The sequence below is a fragment of the Epinephelus lanceolatus genome, chromosome 11 (assembly GCF_041903045.1).
Source record: "Epinephelus lanceolatus isolate andai-2023 chromosome 11, ASM4190304v1, whole genome shotgun sequence".
Lineage (NCBI taxonomy): Eukaryota > Metazoa > Chordata > Actinopteri > Perciformes > Serranidae > Epinephelus > Epinephelus lanceolatus.
The window spans coordinates 44934618-44953360 of record NC_135744.1 but is presented as its reverse complement, the minus strand read 5'-3'; the positions used below and the strand labels follow the sequence as shown (position 1 = coordinate 44953360).

General features: G+C 41.4%; 1 protein-coding gene across 1 annotated transcript; it reads left to right on the top strand.

Annotated features, from left to right (window-relative positions):
• The first annotated feature begins 188 nt into the window (after positions 1 to 188).
• On the top strand, positions 189 to 7108 carry LOC144464785 (uncharacterized). The gene is made up of 2 exons (XM_078172695.1): positions 189 to 313; positions 4378 to 7108. Exon 2 carries the CDS (start codon positions 4386 to 4388, stop codon positions 6435 to 6437), a length of 2052 nt encoding a protein of 683 aa, XP_078028821.1. The 5' UTR covers positions 189 to 313; positions 4378 to 4385; the 3' UTR covers positions 6438 to 7108.
• The last annotated feature ends 11635 nt before the right edge of the window (positions 7109 to 18743 follow it).

Sequence of the window (18743 nt, the reverse complement as noted above, 5' to 3'; positions counted from 1 at the left end):
TGCAGCTCCCTCCTCTCTGGCTCTCTGATGTCACAGTGTGGAGCCTCAACACGCCAAGAGGAGGAGCACAAGGCTGCTCAGCTTACAGTGTGCTTAAAGGTTATTATGGGATGTATGCCCAGTGGAACGAAAAAGTGTCAGGAGCTTCTTTCTGATTGGTTGAGAGACGTTATCACACACTGAGACTGATGTTCACTGTTTCACTTCCTGTTCTTTGCCTTTAAAAATGCCTCTCAGCACCTCCTCTCTCCACTGCTCCTCGTCAGACGATCAGAACACATCAGCTGAAGAGAACCCTCTCTCACTTCACACTGTAAGTGACAATAATTATCATATGCTCAGTGTTAATTTTGGCAGCTATTGTCAATTTAGTTTTAGTCATTACATGAATTACATGAGGTCTGTATTAAGTATCATCACACATGTATTTGCTCAATTTCTTACTCTTACTGAACTAATAATTTATTCTTTGTAAATCACAACTAGTTGGTCATGGTATTAAGTTATTGGGTCTAATCCCGAGGCTACGCCGAGTGCGGACACGTAATTCAATTGTTTATAGTAGAGTGTTATTCTGGCAGCAAATGCTCCGCGTCAGCAAGGCTGAAATCATGCACCCGGTGTAGCCTCTGGGTTAGTAGAGAGCTTCTACATTCCTTAGAGAAAAGACAATGTATTACGAGGCAGTTCTGATCTAGATATCAGTAACTTCAGATCAAGACCCACTAATTGCTTATTAAGGATTTACCAAGAAATAATAAATAAATTCAATTTTCAGTAAGATAAGAAATTGTTGAATACATATACACATTTGTAATGATGCTAAATAAACACATTAATGATCAGTAATACATGCACATATTATTTGTGTATTATTGGCGAACATGTCTCACCCCAACTAGTGTTACAAGAACTTTTAGTTGTTATATATGTCCTTTATATATGTTCCTTCATTTCATTTAGGCTAATACTGGCATAAGGAATTGATATTAAAGTCACATGTTTTAATTATCAAGTGTTGAAGCCATTTGGATGATGTAAATATTCTATCAGATGCAGCTCGATACACCAAACTTGCTTGAGAAAAGCCACATACATGTCTAATACAATAAAGTGTGTTTTTTTTGTCCAGTAATTTATCACGAGCAATTTAGTCCAAAAAATGGATCAATGAAAACAAAACATAACGTCCAGTTTAGTTTTTAGTCACTAAGATCTATATCAAACTTATTTTCACACACGGAAGTAAATAGTGATCAACTTCCGTTTTTTTGTGCGTGACTTCCGGTCAGCCACTTTCCTTCATGCTTTCCCTTACCGGAGCTAACGGTGCAAGCTAATTTTTTTTTCAGTTTTCAATTGTTTATGTTAGTCAATCAGTTAGTTAGTTAGTTAGTTAGTTAGTTAGTCTGTGTATTTTGTATAACGTTAGATAACTGTGCCCACGTTTCCGTTATAACGGAAATTTATTCCCTCTAAACGCGAATAAATCGCACGTCAGTCATAAACTATGAACCAAAAAAGCACAATCTATCCCGAGTGAGACAAACTGCTTGATCCCCGTCTCCAGTGTACCAGCAGAGAACCTGCAGAACCGAATCAGTGAAAAAACACAGCGGGCTACACAGCCTCTCTACCTGAGCAGCTGAAGCTGCGGCTCACACCCTCGACACACAGACACACAGACGGTGCTTCTGCATGCCAGCCACACGTGTGCGCAACTGTGAGAAATAAATATGTGAGGTGTACGCTGCTTTTCTATCTTTTTTCCCTTTTCTTTCTTTCTGTCAGCGACATACACTCCTAACACAGGACGGGTTGTTTTAATTGACTGAGTTGATCATTAAGCCATAGTGATGCGCGGATCGGCTCTGATAGCACCTGAATCAGCATGTACGCATCAACCATCCAGCCGTTACAACATGATTGAGCTAGCAAAGCAGTTTTGTGTTGCTATGTGTGGTATTTATTCAGTTTTGGGAAATCACAATGTCTAGAAAGCATCAGTGGCTGCAGCTGACAGGGACAGCTAACGTTAACACTAGCAGCAAAGCTAACATCAGGACGTCATCTGTTAAAAGCCTCCCGTTGTCGGATACGACATGAAACTACTCCAATTAGCTCAATCATGTTGTAACTAAGACATCCACTGGAGAAAATATTTTTTTCATGGACCGTTTATTGAGTTATTACAGACACCGCTAACGGCTGACGGCTAACAGCTAACGGTTAGCCTAGCTAATCTACGATAACCATGTTATTAATTACACACAGAGAAAATACTAATGTTTGTTCAATCATTGTGTTTATAGACTTTACAAACATCAGATTAGTCTAAACGGTGATATAGTGACGTGAAAAATGTGCTATATGTATATATATATATATATACAGCTAAACTCAGCAAGGTAAACAACAAGGCGATTCCCATTTACACAGTGGAAAGAGTGCTGGACCAGAAGTGTCGCACAAAAAAACGGAAGCTGGCTGCGTTCTGTTTTGCCTCCGTGTTTCCGTGAAAAATAAGGTGGATATCAAACTTATTTTCAGCTCATTATCATCATGGGAAAAAGTGTAGACGAATACTTTTCGTTAAAATTTTAGACGACGGCCCTGGCCGTGGCACAACTGGCTGGGGCACCTGCACCATACACCGGCGACCTGGGTTCGGGTTCGAGTCCCGCCCTGTGGTCCTTTCTGGATCCCACCCCATCTCTCCATCTCACTCGCTTCCTGTCATTTTATACTGTCCTATCTGATTAAAGGCATAAAAAGCCCCAAAAAATATACTAAAAAAAAATTAGACAACAAAATGAATACTGGCTGCTACTAATACCAGATCATATTTATTTTCCTGTGAAAAAACTGCTGTCGTATCTTATGTAGCTTTGACTGCATTCATCCAGTGCATGGTAGGTGGATAGAACCAAATGAGCAGAAACAGTCTCTCCGAGATAATTCCATGGCAAATTACTTAGCGCTTTTCTCTTAGATATGAGCAGACATGATACAACAGTTCAGTAATGGCAAAAAACCCTTTGGGTCATTTGTAGTAATATAAAGTAAAAGCAAAGTGACAATCAGGCTGTTGGGTCAACAGATCATAGTGCAGGCAAAGGACATTTAGGCTACATCACAAGCTTCAGGAAATGAAGGTGTATCATGAAAGACTCCACCATGGCACCATTTCTGCCTTCACAGCCCAGGGCTCGATTCAGAGACACACATAGTCACACAAGAGCAGTCATCTCCTCAAGACTGCAGGAAACATGACTATCTTGAGTCTATCTTTGTTCATCTTCTTGTTATTTCTAACTATGGACAGATCTAAAGGCAACCTTAGAAAAGACAGAGAAGGATGTCGTTTTTGCATTTTTTAGTCGTGAAGAAAACATTTAGCCTGTAAAACCACACATTCCAAGGATTTATTAATTTATTTATTTTTATTAATTTAAATAATGGCGTCAAGCCAAACTTTGCTATCCTCTTCCCCTGAGTCTAATGGAGAAAGGACAGCACTGGAGCTAGCACTATAGCTGTCCTACTTCCATATCCAGCAGCATCTTAAGGTCTAGGTACAGTCAGGCGGTGGTGAGCAGCTAGCGGCGAGTGCTTGCCGCCTGTTGACAAAAATTGTGTTGTGCGGCCACGAACCTCCCAAAAATTGAGACCGCGCAGCAAGGCGCACATTGAGCTCCACAGGGATCTTGTTGCGGTACCTTGCGGTAATATGCCAGGGAACACGTCGTGCACTAGCAACTTTTTTTTCACCTTTACCGCGTTACTATTGACTACACCTGAGCCTTTAGTGTTTGGTTTTCTTTTCTTTTCTCTAAACTGCTGTTACCACTTCACTTGAAGTTTCTTGTCAGCTCCGACTAGTGAAGAAAATGAGCAAACTTCCACACATCATCAGAACAGTATGTACTTGCATGCTGATAATTATCATGTGGTGAGGCAGGCAGCTACCAGTGTTAACTTTGGCAGCTATTTTCAATTTAGTTTTAGTCATTACATGAATTTAGTTGTAAGTCTAAGTCATATTTTAGAAATTTCTGTCTTCCCAAAGCCAGTTGGCTTGGAATCTATTGGATTAGAACACCAACTTCGTTCAGGAGGTTCTCATTGGCTGTGATCCAAGACATTTCCCACCAAATTAAATTCATTTGTTGCCTGCAACTTCATGTCATGATATCGGTACCTCATTGATGGGCTAACCACAAGTATAATATCGACGAGTTCTGGTGTGTCCATCCTCCTGATCTTGATGGACAGATCCCCCCTGGCTTGTATTAGTAATATAAATTGTATTTTGCATTTGTTTGTATTTTGTCAAAGCACTTGCATGACATCTTCTTTATCTGCTTCGTTGAACAGCACACACCATGGAAATTGCTAAGGCCACTCAGTGTCTCACCACTGCAGCAGATATGCGAGAGACCACCAAGATGCTGATGCAGCCTAATGCAAACTGGGAAGAGTACCTGACTCCTGCCCCCCTCTCCATCGCCATCATGGGGGAGCTCGTCTTCATCTCCTCATCTGATGACTTCTCCATCAACAAGAACCCCCCAGAGAAGGGCTACAAGTACATACAATACCCAGACTCGTTCAGGGCCTGCCTCATGCAAATCTGTAACTCAGGCTGGCATGCATTCAATGAGGCCCACAAGAATATGGATCAGATCCGCCTTCACACAGCCACAGTTCCTGATTACATGAAGGCAGCAGTCAAGCTCCTTTTCAATGCACCTGATGAAGTTATTGACAAGCTCCTGCCAAATCAGCTGGAAAACATTCGCACCATTGCAGATGAATGTGTGACACTGTCAGGCAGTGTTGAAAAGAAGTACACAGATGTCATCAACTTAATCCAGGAACTGTTGGCGGCCTGTGTCAATGCTGAACGCTTTCATGGAGAAGAGCTGGAGAAGGTGAAGATGAAGATTAAGGAAAATGAAATACGGGAGAAGACCGCCACTGAGCTTAAAGAACGGTCCAAGAAAGCAATGGAGGCCATGGAAAAGGAAATAAATGAAGCACAAGATAGCTACAAGAAAGCAATGGACTCTCTTCCCTCCGGATGGGAAATGATTGGAATGGATGTGGCTGAAGGACTTTCAAAGGCAGTGACAGGATTGGTTAATGGAGTCGTTAACCTGGTAAGTTCTCCAATAAAAACAATCAGCGATTCAGCAGAAACACTCATAGACAAATTCCAAGGAAAGGAATCGCAAAATGAAAACGTAGATGTGCTCTCAGTCGGCTGTAAGTCTGCAGAGATTCTTTCCATTGTAGGAACTCTTACACAGTATTTGAAGGAAGGGAAAATAGCCTGGCAGGACCTGTATGATCAGAAAGCACAATCCACAAAGACAAACTGGTCTCAAGCTCAATTCAAAAGAATCTCTGGGGCCTTAAAGAAGATGAAAGGGAGCAAACTTCAGAATGATGCTCTGAACCTTTGTGAGCTGGGTATTAACATCTGTGAAGAACTGGCCACATATAAACCTGGTGAAAATTGGGGTGACAAGAAAGAAACAGAGCTCATCAAGAAACTGAAGAAACTGGATGAAGAATCCCGCATCTTTGACACCAAAAGCAAAAAAGTACTGGGCTCTCCAGCTCTTTCTCCTACATCACCAATGATGAGCAAAGCACAGAGCAGCACAGGAGATCAGTCTGCCAGTCAGAGAGCAGCAGATAACGCTCGTTTCAAAATTGAGCAGAGCCGAGAACAACTCAAGGTAACACGGGAGGCCTATGAGAAGTCTGTGGAGAGAATGGAGCAGAATCAGAAGGAGCTGACTGAGATCTTGGTTGAAATGCAGAGCTGTAAGCTCAAGGAGATTGACTTTGAAACCACCATCAAGATGCTGGTCAAGGGTCTCGATGCCATGGGCAGAGTCAAAGAGCAGTGGGAGAAGATGGTGCGCTTCTTCCAGATGATCTCTAACATCATCAAATGCAGCCTCAGCAAGACACTGAAAGATTTCGTCTCAACAGCTGATGATACAAAGAAACTCAGTTACAACAATAAACTATTTGTCAAAGACATGCTGTACAACCAGGCCTTCCAAGCCTCCAATGTTGCCAGTCTGGTCCACATGATCTCAGGGACCTACACTGAAGTGTCCAACAAGTACCTGATGGACAGAGTGAGCAGCCTGGGCAAGCTCATGGCCATGGATAAGGAGAAGCCAGAATTCCTTCAAGAGCGTTTGAAGCTGCAACAGTCCTGCACAGCAGCTCAGGAGGGCATCCTTATGCTGGTCCTCAAGAACAAGAAGGAGTTTGAGAGGAAGACAGATGACAGGATGGCAGAAATAGAGAATGGTCTGAAAGCAATTCTGCCAGCTGCCCCACCCCAGGAGACTGAGAGGATCAAAGAAATAGTTCAAGCTGGGTTTGGTGGAGGAGAAGAGGATTACTACTAGAACAAAGTTTCTACCAGTTATGAAACTGTCACCTAATTCTGATCGTCACCATTTTTTTCATTACTTTTATTGATCAATCAAACAAATCTTCAATGATTTTTTATTTTTTTTTAGTTATCTTGTCCTGATATTTGACTCAAGTTTAGAGGGGAAACTAGTGATTACTGTGTGCTTGTGGTATTCTGCAACTCTGTGCTTCACTGGAAATCTGATTGGTCTGTCTTTTTCCATTATTGATCATTGATCAATCATCCTTACAGATTTTGATTCTTTTATCATAACTGGTGAGTTTAATGTGTACTCAGTGTTAATGTGTACTCAGTGTTTTTAAAAAATAGCGTGAGACCTGGCTCAAACACAATGGTGGGAAAGTTTGGGGCATTCCAGCCCAGGCTGATATGGGCTTGGCCTTGGACACCAGTATGACTCATACCCAGGTGACTCTAAAAGAATACACCATTAAGATCGGACTCAACCAAAGGCAAAAACATGCCACCATTGTGTTCAGGCTCAAGTGGGCAGGATTAAGGGAAAAAGGTGGAGATTCAGCAGAATCTTCACCAGCATAAAAGGGAGCGCAAAGAGAGTGAAACTTAAGTCTTGTTCCAGAGCTTGACTCATGAGTTGTGTGTGTTGTTGCTTGTGAACACATTAAACACGGTTGCACCTGATTCCACGTGTCTCCAGTGATTTCCTCAGCACCAGCCATCTGATTCTAAGATACTTATTTGAGTAGAAGGCGAGTCCAACCTAAAGAGTTGAAGGCAAGGTCGGGAGCCCCCAGGCCCAGCTGCAGACACCGATTTCTGCTTCATCAAGAGCTCACTGCTTTGTTTGACATGTTTGATATGGTACAACATGTTAGCAACTCCACTCATATCAAAGGTCACACTCTGGATCTAGTTATCAGTGAGGGTCTCTGTATTTCTTCAGTTAATGTTAGATGTGAATGTTATAGACTTAGCACTATCTGATCATTTTTGTGTATTCTTTGATGGCCTGGTCTCTCCAATTAGCCAAACTCAATCTAAAACTGTCCCTAAGAGGTATATTAATGAGAATACCTGCAGTCTTTTTACGGAAGCCATGTCTATTACACCATGCATAACAACTCAGGGCGTGGAGGACCATCTAAGTCTGTTTAACTCCAATATTCTCAGGGTATTTGACTCTGTAGCACCTACCAAGCTTAAAAAAAGCCCCAGTAAATGTAAAGCACCATGGAGGTATACCACAGCTGTAGCGACTCAGAAGAGAGAATGTAGGAAAGCTGAGCGTAAATGGGGAAAAAACAAGCTTCAGGTTGACAATGATATTTTCAAAGACAAACTCCAAGCTTATAACTATGAGTTAAGAAAAGCTAGACAATCTAATTTCTCTAACATCATTAACAAGAACATTAAAAACTCCTGTGCACTGTTTGCCACTGTTGATAAGTTAACAAATCCCCCAGTACATCTACCTCAAGACTTTATGTCACCTGATAAATGCAATGAGTTTGCTTCCTTCTTCCATAGCAAGACTGAAAATATTAGAAAAAGCATTAGCTCCACCCTGTTATGTAATGTCTTGGTTAAATCATCAAATACAAATAGCCTCTTTATCTGAATTTACTGCCACTGATAGCAAAACTCTTGAAAAAAACTGTGATGCAGCTCAGCTCATCTACTTGCTGTCCTGACACCTTCCCCACAAGCATCTTTAAAAGCATCTTTGGTTGTGTGGCATTTGAGCTTCTAAAGATTGTGAGTGGCTCTCTTCTTTCAGGCATTTTCCAGCCTCTCTTAAGACTGCAGTTATCAAACCCCTCCTAAAGAAAGAAACCTTGATCCCTCTGTGCTCAACAACTACAGGCCCATCTCAAACCTCCCCTTTATAGGCAAAGTTATTGAGAAAGTTGTATTCAACCAAGTCAATAACTATTTAAATACAAATAGCATCTATGACCAACTCCAACTCAACTGAGACTGCACTTGTAAAGGTGTTAAATGACATCTGCCTGAATACAGACTCAGGTAAAACAACTGTCCTGGGGCCTGTTTCACAAAACCAGGATAAGGGATTAAGCCAGGATATCTTGGTTATCCTGGATCAACTTATCCTTGATCCAGTTTCACAAAAGCAGGATAGGGGGAAGTGGGATATGTTTTGACATAAGTTACCATGGAGATTTATTCTGTGGAGCTAGCCTGCTCCAGACCAGGCTAAGTTCCAGGATTTATTTAATCTCATCCCTTATCTCAGTCAGCAGCTACCACAAATGGAAACTAATATTTATTCCACTTCACACTACACATTCTTATCACATTCAACGAGACCCACTGTCATTATTTAAACATTTGTGATCATTAATTGCAGTCATTTTAGATAAATGATTTTAGTAGAAAATTTAGTTAGACTATCTCTCTCATATATATATATATATATATATATATATATACACTGTAAATAAATGATTAAAAAAATACACACCATACAGTAACATGATGACATGATGTTCCTTTATTGAATAGGATAAATCAAAGCAAGTAATCCATCAGTTCCTTTCAAAAGTGACGTCACACAGTGCTCTACAAGATAGAAAGCACTGAATCAAAGCATATTATTCATCACAAGAATAAATACACATTCTCAAAGGTCTGTATATAAAACACCCTGCATGTCTGCACACTGGAATAAATGCAGGACAAATCCATACTTAACAAATGAACAAATGTCAGGCCTGTATACGCACAGTACACAGCACAATAAGCCAAATTAATATAAAATAACACAAATTCCTCTGCTATTGCAGGCCATATTCAACTTAAATGTGCAGAATGCATTTTAACTGAAATAATTCAAAACGTATTGGTCCCTGATCAGCCGACCACTGTCGTCATCCGGGAAGATGGCCGGATTGTCCCGGTCCACATCTGATGGCACTCTGGGGGCCCTCTCCTTCCTCAGGCAGGCCACATTGTGGAGGACAGCACAGGCCACAGTAATATCGCATGCTCTGTCTCAGATGGTGCAGACACTGGAAGCGTGCCTTCAGGAGGCCAAAGGTCATCTCAATCCGAGCCCTTGTCCTGGCATTGGCATCGTTATATGCCCGCTGTGCTTCCTGAGGGTCTGCGTAGGGTGTGAGGCAAAAAGGCTCGCAGGCATAGCCTCTGTCCCCCAGCAGCACACCAGAGAATTCACCTGTGAATACAAAATGTCATCATCACAGCCTTATCAATAGAGGGACATTCTTGACATAGCCTTGATTTTAAAAGTGGTTATTAATTGAGGTCATGTGGCTCACCTTGTGACAGGCGCCAATAGACTGCAGAGGACCGAAAGATTCGTGAGTCATGGACTGAGCCAGGCCACTTTGCCACAACATTGCTGATCAGGTAGTCAGCATTGCAGACCATCTGAAATTATAAGATGTAGACTATTAAACCATTCAATGCACATCACGAGCAATGTACAATGTTCATTAATGTCATAAAGTCATGTTCACCTGAACATTAATGCTGTGAAAGGATTTCCTGTTCACAAAATCTCCCTTATGGGCACCTGAGGGGGATTTTATTCTGATATGGGTGCAGTCAAGTGCACCAATGACATTGGGGAAACCTGCAACACAAAGCAATAAGTATCCTACTATGACTTAACACTTGTCCTGTAATTTGTACTTACAGTACTCTTACCTGCAATCCTATAAAAATCCTCTTTGATGTCACTGAGTCTTCTGTGTCCAGGGAAGGAGATGAAGACACCTGATAGTGATTTGAGGGCTAGACAGACACTACGCACCACACGGCAAATTGTGGCCTTGGCCAGGTTTTCAGCATCCCCCACTGAGTACAGGAAGCCCCCACTTGCAAAGAAGCGCAAGGCCACACACACCATTTGCTCAACACTCAGCGCATGGCTCCGTGCTGTGTGGTGTTGGATCCTGGGACCCAGCAGTCTGCACAGATATCGGATGCCATCTGCAGAAAACCTATATCTTTCGTGTAGGTGGTCATCAGGGAAGGCCAATGGGTTCGCCCTGTCCCTGAAGACCCTCTCCCGCCTGAAGGCTCTCCTGAGCACAAGAGCTTCTCCATCCACAACCTCTTGCAGGAATGGACACGCCATTGTTTGAGCAGGAAGGAACACACCATTTTGGGCCTTCATATAGGCTATTGGATCGCTAGATTTAATGAGGAACACCTTTGCACTCTCACAAGCTACAAATGGTTATCTAATTATCAGGATACCTATTGCCTTAAAGAATAGATAATTGATTAAAATGCTCCCTGTTTGACCTTCACACTGCTCAACTTCTGCCATAAAGTGTTTTGATATCTGGGAAATAGCATTTCAGGTACATTATGTGCATTTCTTTTTGTCTTAATACAGCCAGTCTTTGGTGTGTGACTTCTAACCAATCAAAGCACTTGGGGCTACCATAGAGATGACACTAGGCATTATGTCAGACTGTGGAATACAATCTGCAATCCCACCTAACTGTGCACAAATTAAACAAGCAAACACCACAGAAGGTCTTTTGATCTTTTATTTAAGATTCTTCTTCTTGAAGCTGGGTGAGGAAAGGAGAATAATAATTAATAGATTGTCTGTGTTACAGTCAGCATACAGTGTACACTGAAGGTGAAACTCACCTCCCGCTCAAGTTTTTTTATTTCAAGGTTCAGTTTCCTCAGTTTCCTCCTTTTAATTTCGGACTCCACGGAGAGGTCTGCCATCTGTCTTCTTTTGTATTCAATGTCCATATCGGCCAGTTGTATTTGCCGTTTCAGATGTGTGGCATACAGCTGTCTGATAGCTTGTGAGTTCTGTAAACACATAATAATCAGCACAGCAGGAATTTTGCATGATGGGAATGTACTTCCATAAATACTCACTATGTTGCAAGGCTGGCTTTCATCCTGTAGAGCATCTGGGTCCTGTTACAGAAATGACATTTTGTGTGGGCTCCAGATGATGATGACTTCTCACCATTGTAGACTGAATGAGTACTTTCATTTGACATGATACCTCAAACCTTCTTGAATCAAGAGACACAGTCTCCTCATCGACTTCATCTGCTGCTCCTGCTGCTCCACTGGTGCCTTCACCCTATCACATTTAAAAGGGATTCATATTAAAGCAAGCAGATGAGACATGCCAGGCTACACAGTATGACTTTGATGGAGGACTCACTGGATCATCATCCTCTGGTATTGGTGACGCCACTGTTGGAGGCTCCAACAGTGAGATGGTGTTTCCAGATACTGCAAGGTAAAACAGAGTCAGATAGTCCAAATGGATTCAATATGAATGGTTGGTTATGTCCCATGTAAAGATGGAAGAATGTACCTTTAATGAAGAGGGAGGCATCTTCCTGGGAGGGATTTATATTTGAGTCTGTCCCCCCAGGGATCCCCTCTAACACAGGCCTGCCTCTGTTAAGTTCCAGGGCTCTGTCCTCTGCAGGGGTGAGGTCAGCTGGTGGTCACCCACCACCCGTGCCTTGCTTGTGGGTTTTTTTTTAACAGCTATAAGTACAGACAATATGTGAGTAGGCACCCTCTGGGTACAATGTACGCACGTGCATAGTATTTGTCAGGTCACTTACCATTCTGCAGGATGTTCTTATATTTGATCTTGACTTGTTGCCAAGTTCGTTTGGGCCCAGTCATGTTTAATCTAAGAATAATAAATTAATTAAGACAAAATAAATAACACACACACACACACATAGATAGTGAATGAAATAACTGAGGAGCAAATATGTAGTTGCATTTACATAATTTCACATCTACAGTCCATTTCACTCGCAGTTTCATAATCAGAGTATAACTACGTTTTTGGGAATGTTAATTAACTATTTGGATTGTAATTGTGATGGATTCAGCAGGGTAGTGAGTGTGTGTTTGTGCAATACATACGCATTCAGGCGGTCTGCAATACTTTGCCATGCTTTCTCTCTTTGTTTGATGGCGGTGGCAGTGTTTCCTTTCTTTTTAATTTGTTCTTTTACCTCTTCGTAGGCCTCCATAATTATGTCCTGCTCCGATGGGGAGAAGTATGCTGCACGTGATGCCATGGTGAATCAGTGAATCTGTGATCAATTACAGGGTCTATTTAAGGAGCCATGTGCTGCAACTTATCCAGGATTAGTTTCACCTGGCTTGATGAATCCGTGTCTACTTATCCTGGCTTGGCGTTTGTGGAACCAATTAAGCCTGAACTCTGTTGTTTTGGATTGGTTGAGCCAGGCTTACTTACTTATCCTGGATGTCTGAATCCTACTTTTGTGAAACGGACCCCAGGTAATGTTAGACCGTAGTGCAGCTTTCGATACGGTTGATCATGTAATACTTCTCAACCGACTAGAAAGCTGTGTTGGGCTTTCTGATACCGTCCTTAGATGGTTTAAGTGGCATATCATGCTATGCAGATGACACACAGGTCTTACTTGCACTGTCACCAAATGATTTAAGTCCTATTGACTCCTTATGTCTTTGCCTTGAAAAAGTAAATACCTGGATGCAGCAGAATTTTTTAAAACTTAATCAGAGCAAGACTAAGATTATTTTATTTTAGGAACAAAGGGGATAGATCACAAATAGGTGCCTACTTAGAATCTAAAGCACTCACACCTAGGACTCAAGTAAAAAACTTGGGTCATCTTGGATGGGGACCTGACTATGACTGATCACATCAAAAGCATTAAAAAATCAGCATTCTGGCATCTCAGAAACAGCTAAGATCAGAGATTTTGTTGAAAAGCTTATTCATGCTTTCATATCCTGTAGGGTAGATTATTGTAATGGCCTCCTAACTGGCCTCCCCGAAAAGTCCATTAGACAGATTCAATTAATTCAACACGCTGCCTCTAGACTATTAACCAAGACTAAAAAGAGACATCACATTACACCCATTCTTAAATCTTTACTCCCAGTTAATTTCAGAATTGATTTCAAGGTTCAACTCCTAATATGTAAGTCACTAAATGGACGTGGCCCCAAATGTTTTTCTGAAATGTTTCCCCAGTATACACCTGGTAGAGCGTAGATCTACTGGGACTGGTCAATTGATAGTCCCCAGGGTTAAAACTAAGTGAGGAGAAATGGCATTTAGCTGTTCTGCCACAATCAGCTTCCAATAGATATTAGATTTGCCCGAAACTCAAAACTGAACTTTTTCATTTTGCATTTATAGATGAATTAATTTACTTTAGATGGGTTATGTTGTTATAAAGTGACTGTGACATAGTTTTAGGTTTAGTGGATGCTGTAACTTTTGAACACATATCACATGACTGATCAGCTGTGAGGGTCATAAGGACAGAGGGATGTCGTATGCTGTAAAGCCCTGTGAGGCAAATTGTGATTTGTGATATTGGGCTTTATAAATAAAATTGATTGACTGATTGATGACTGATATGCTTGTACAGTACAGGCCAAAAGTTTGGACACACCTTCTCATTCAATGCGTTTTCTTTATTTTCATGACTATTTACATTGTAGATTCTCACTGAAGGCATCAAAACTATGAATGAACACATGTGGAGTTATGTACTTAACAAAAAAAGGTGAAATAACTGAAAACATGTTTTATATTCTAGTTTCTTCAAAATAGCCACCCTTTGCTCTGATTACTGCTTTGCACACTCTTGGCATTCTCTCCATGAGCTTCAAGAGGTAGTCACCTGAAATGGTTTCCACTTCACAGGTGTGCCTTATCAGGGTTAATTAGTGGAATTTCTTGCTTTATCAATGGGGTTGGGACCATCAGTTGTGTTGTGCAGAAGTCAGGTTAATACACAGCCGACAGCCCTATTGGACAACTGTTAAAATTCATATTATGGCAAGAACCAATCAGCTAACTAAAGAAAAACCAGTGGCCATCATTACTTTAAGAAATGAAGGTCAGTCAGTCCGGAAAATTGCAAAAACTTTAAATGTGTCCCCAAGTGGAGTCGCAAAAACCATCAAGCGCTACAACGAAACTGGCACACATGAGGACCGACCCAGGAAAGGAAGACCAAGAGTCACCTCTGCTTCTGAGGATAAGTTCATCCGAGTCACCAGCCTCAGAAATGGCAAGTTAACAGCAGCTCAGATCAGAGACCAGATGAATGCCACACAGAGTTCTAGCAGCAGACCCATCTCTAGAACAACTGTTAAGAGGAGACTGCGCCAATCAGGCCTTCATGGTCAAATAGCTGCTAGGAAACCACTGCTAAGGAGAGGCAACAAGCAGAAGAGATTTGTTTGGGCCAAGAAACACAAGGAATGGACATTAGACCAGTGGAAATCTGTGCTTTGGTCTGATGAGTCCAAATTTGAGATCTTTGGTTCCAACCGCCGTGTCTTTGTGAGACGCAGAAAAGGTGAACGGATGGATTCCACATGCCTGGTTCCCACTGTGAAGCATGGAGGAGGAGGTGTGATGGTGTGGGGGTGTTTTGCTGGTGACACTGTTGGGGATTTATTCAAAATTGAAGGCACACTGAACCAGCATGGCTACCACAGCATCCTGCAGCGACATGCCATCCCATCCGGTTTGCGTTTAGTTGGACGATCATTTATTTTTCAACAGGACAATGACCCCAAACACACCTCCAGGCTGTGTAAGGGCTATTTGACCAAGAAGGAGAGTGATGGAGTGCTGCGGCAGATGACCTGGCCTCCACAGTCACCGGACCTGAACCCAATCCAGATGGTTTGGGGTGAGCTGGACCGCAGAGTGAAGGCAAAGGGGCCAACAAGTGCTAAACACCTCTGGGAACTCCTTCAAGACTGTTGGAAAACCATTTCAGGTGACTACCTCTTGAAGCTCATGGAGAGAATGCCAAGAGTGTGCAAAGCAGTAATCAGAGCAAAGGGTGGCTATTTTGAAGAAACTAGAATATAAAACATGTTTTCAGTTATTTCACCTTTTTTTGTTAAGTACATAACTCCACATGTGTTCATTCATAGTTTTGATGCCTTCAGTGAGAATCTACAATGTAAATAGTCATGAAAATAAAGAAAACGCATTGAATGAGAAGGTGTGTCCAAACTTTTGGCCTGTACTGTATGTACTGACAGAGAAACTAAATGCTTTTAAATTAAAGCTCACATGCAAAATTCTGTCTCTGCCATTTTAATAAGTAATGACATACCACTGCTTGCATGTGAGGGGCACTGGCTGGATTCTGGCAGCACTGTATTAACAAATAAGTGGAATTATACATGAGAAATATGTACACAGGTGTAGCAGTTAGTGCCATAACTGACAGTGTCATCGCTGTACCTGGAAAACGAACATCAGGTGGCTTGGCAAATTTTTTCTTAACACTGCTCGTTTCTGGCTCCCCATCTGACTCCAGATACACGGGATTTGGCCTTGAAAATAAAAATTAAACATTTAACATTTCCAGCAATTGAAATAATTTTAAGGATAATTAAATTAAGTGAGCAAGCCTTGAGAGAGACAATGTTCACAGGACAGGAGCCTATTGCTTGTTTCTGTAGAATGAGTTAGCTTGATGTACAAGTACACATAGACATGACACTAGCCTATCACAGGACGAACATCCAATCCAACCCTTGAGCGCTGTTACAGTCAGTAACCATACACACAGGCGCGGTACGGACGCGTTACGAAATTTCGCGTTGTTGTGTTCCAAGTCAGCGCTGCGCGAACAGGTGCGGATGAACATGGACGAGAGTAGCAGCAGCAGCGGCGGCAGCGAGCCAGCAAACTAACGTTTAACAAGCGTCAACATCAACTTTGTTTAGCACTTACACTCTCACCGCAGCCACCAAGCTGGACAATGGACTGCCAGACCTTGTTCTTTAATTCACTGTTCATAAAATCATCCTGTCTATTATCAAAAAGGAGGAGCTGCTGTGAAATTATCAACCTTTCCCCCATACTGTCCTGCCTGACTGGATTTCGGACTCTCCCGATCTGCGTGACTATAAACAAACAATATTATTGGCCCAGCTGTGTTGTTCTGCCGGCGAATTCCGCGGGGGGTCAAAGTCTGGGCGGAAACTTTTTTTCACCACACGAAAGTTCCGCCTCGGTGTGCAAACTTCCATAAGAACCCAAGAAATCAGCTTTTATATTTTTCCAACGAGAATAATCCGCGCGGATATTCCCGTCTTAGTGAGAATGGACTTTTATAAGGTAGCTATGGGGATAATCTGAGGGGCGACGTGATGATGTGAGACGCAGTCAGTGAGGTGTGTATGTTTTTAGCCGTAGCCACAGTGAGCGAGACGTGCCTGTTCTCCACTGCAGAGTTGGACTCTTTGTAAAAGCTTGTTACTAGCCTTCTTGTGCTCAGTGCATCAGCACAGCATCTCAGCCCACCATGCATTGAAACGATGTCAATTCAATGTTGACATTTCAACATTAAAAAAACCAGCATCTATACAATGCTGATTCAACAACATTTTTTCAAACGTTGAAATGCTATCTGTAATTAAACATTGAGTCAACATAGATTTTTCAACCTCAACCAAAATTAACCAATTTGACCAAAATTCAACGTTGAATTAAGTCTTTTGCTATCTGGGGTTAGTTATAAAATGACTGTGACGTAGTTTTAGGTTTATTTTTATTTTTTATCTTTATTTTTAATTTATTGTTTTTACCATCTATTCATTCAGTCTTATTTTCCCCTCAATCTATTATAGCCTGTTATTTTATTCATTATTATTATTATTATTACTGTTAGGCTGTTCTTTTTATTTTTTCATTTTTCTTTTATTTTTAAGCACAGTGAGTGACATTCTATGTATGATAATGTGCTATATAAATAACTTGAACTTATTAATCAACATTTATTTTTTTAGATTGTTATCTTGTCCTGATGTTTGACTCAAGTATAGAGCGTTACTATAATAATAATTGTGTGGTTATGGTATCCTGCAACTTACACAGTAAAAAACACGTAAGGAAAAAATAATTACAAGTTAAAATGATATAATTTTGATGTATTTCACAGAACTTACATTGAACGTTTTTGTAAAATGTCAAGTTGGTGCAATGGAATGTCAGTTGTGTTAAATTTGAAGTATTGCACACAATTGAAAGACATTCAAAACACTTTTAATTGAATTAACATCATAGTGTAGACTGATCACAGGTGTGACATTTCCCATATGGCAGGGAATCTGCAGTCGCGGTCTCTTGTCCCGCTTCTGACATTATACCTTTGGCTAATTTTCACTCTCTGTCCTGATGAACCACACCTCACATTTTCCAATATTTACCCAGTAATTTGCATTAAATGAATCCAAATTATATAATTTACATTCATAATTATTATTTCCTTACACGTTTTTTACTGTGTAAGTATGAGGCTCTTTTCGGGTGTAATCTAAAGTGACAGCGATAATTGTTATGGTGTTTATGGTAGATAGTCTAAACAGCGACCTGCAGCAACTTTACCATATTTAGAAAAGTGAGTTACAAAATCACTAATGCAAGCTGTAATTGTATTTTCTTTGTGTTTTTAAATACTTCAAATGTTTAGATCTCTTAACCTCACACCTAGATACAAAATCCTGCAGGATATGCCAAGAGTGTGTGTGTACCACCAGTCTCTGAGTCTCTTAAAGCAGCAGGAGTAATTGTTTCCTGTGATGACTCTCCAGTGCGCATACCTTTGTTCCATTTTGCTCCCAAACTCAATTGCTGTTTGTAAATGCCTTGCTCATACTAACAACTCAGATTCTGTCTCTCTAGGAAACACAAGAGCCAATGCCGCTGCAAAAAGAGCTGCACTCCAACCCACTATCCTTGATACTTTGTTTGTTTCAACTCCAGTCTCTATTCCCAGCTCCCTTACAGCAATACAGTCCTTTGCCACACCACAAGAAAAGACGTTGTGGAGACGCTGCAGTGCCACACAGGAAGAAGCAGTGTGGCCGGGACACGATAACAAAATCTTGCCAGCCCAAACATTTCTTTCCTCACTTTGCACAATTGACACATGGATTGGACCATGTGTCAAAAGGGGGGATGTTGGATGCCATAACTCAACACTGGTTCACCAAAGGGTTTTCAGTTCATGCGCAGAAGTTTTGTCAATCATGTATGGTTTGTGCAACATATAATGCAGGTAAAACCAAAACAATCACACACGCCGCTCACCCACCACCAGACAGACCATTCCAACATTTGAATACCAACTAAACTGAGCAGCGATAATGGCTCACACTTTGTCAATTCTGCAATAACCCAAATCAGTGATTTTCTTGCCATTGACCTCAAACAACATTGTGCATACCACGCTGCCAGTGGAGGTGCTGTCGAACGAGAAAATGGCACCCTAAATCA

Excerpts from the sequence above, each read along its gene's own strand:
- LOC144464785 (XM_078172695.1), top strand. The coding sequence starts at position 4,386 with ATGGAAATTGCTAAGGCCACTCAGTGTCTCACCACTGCAGCAGATATG.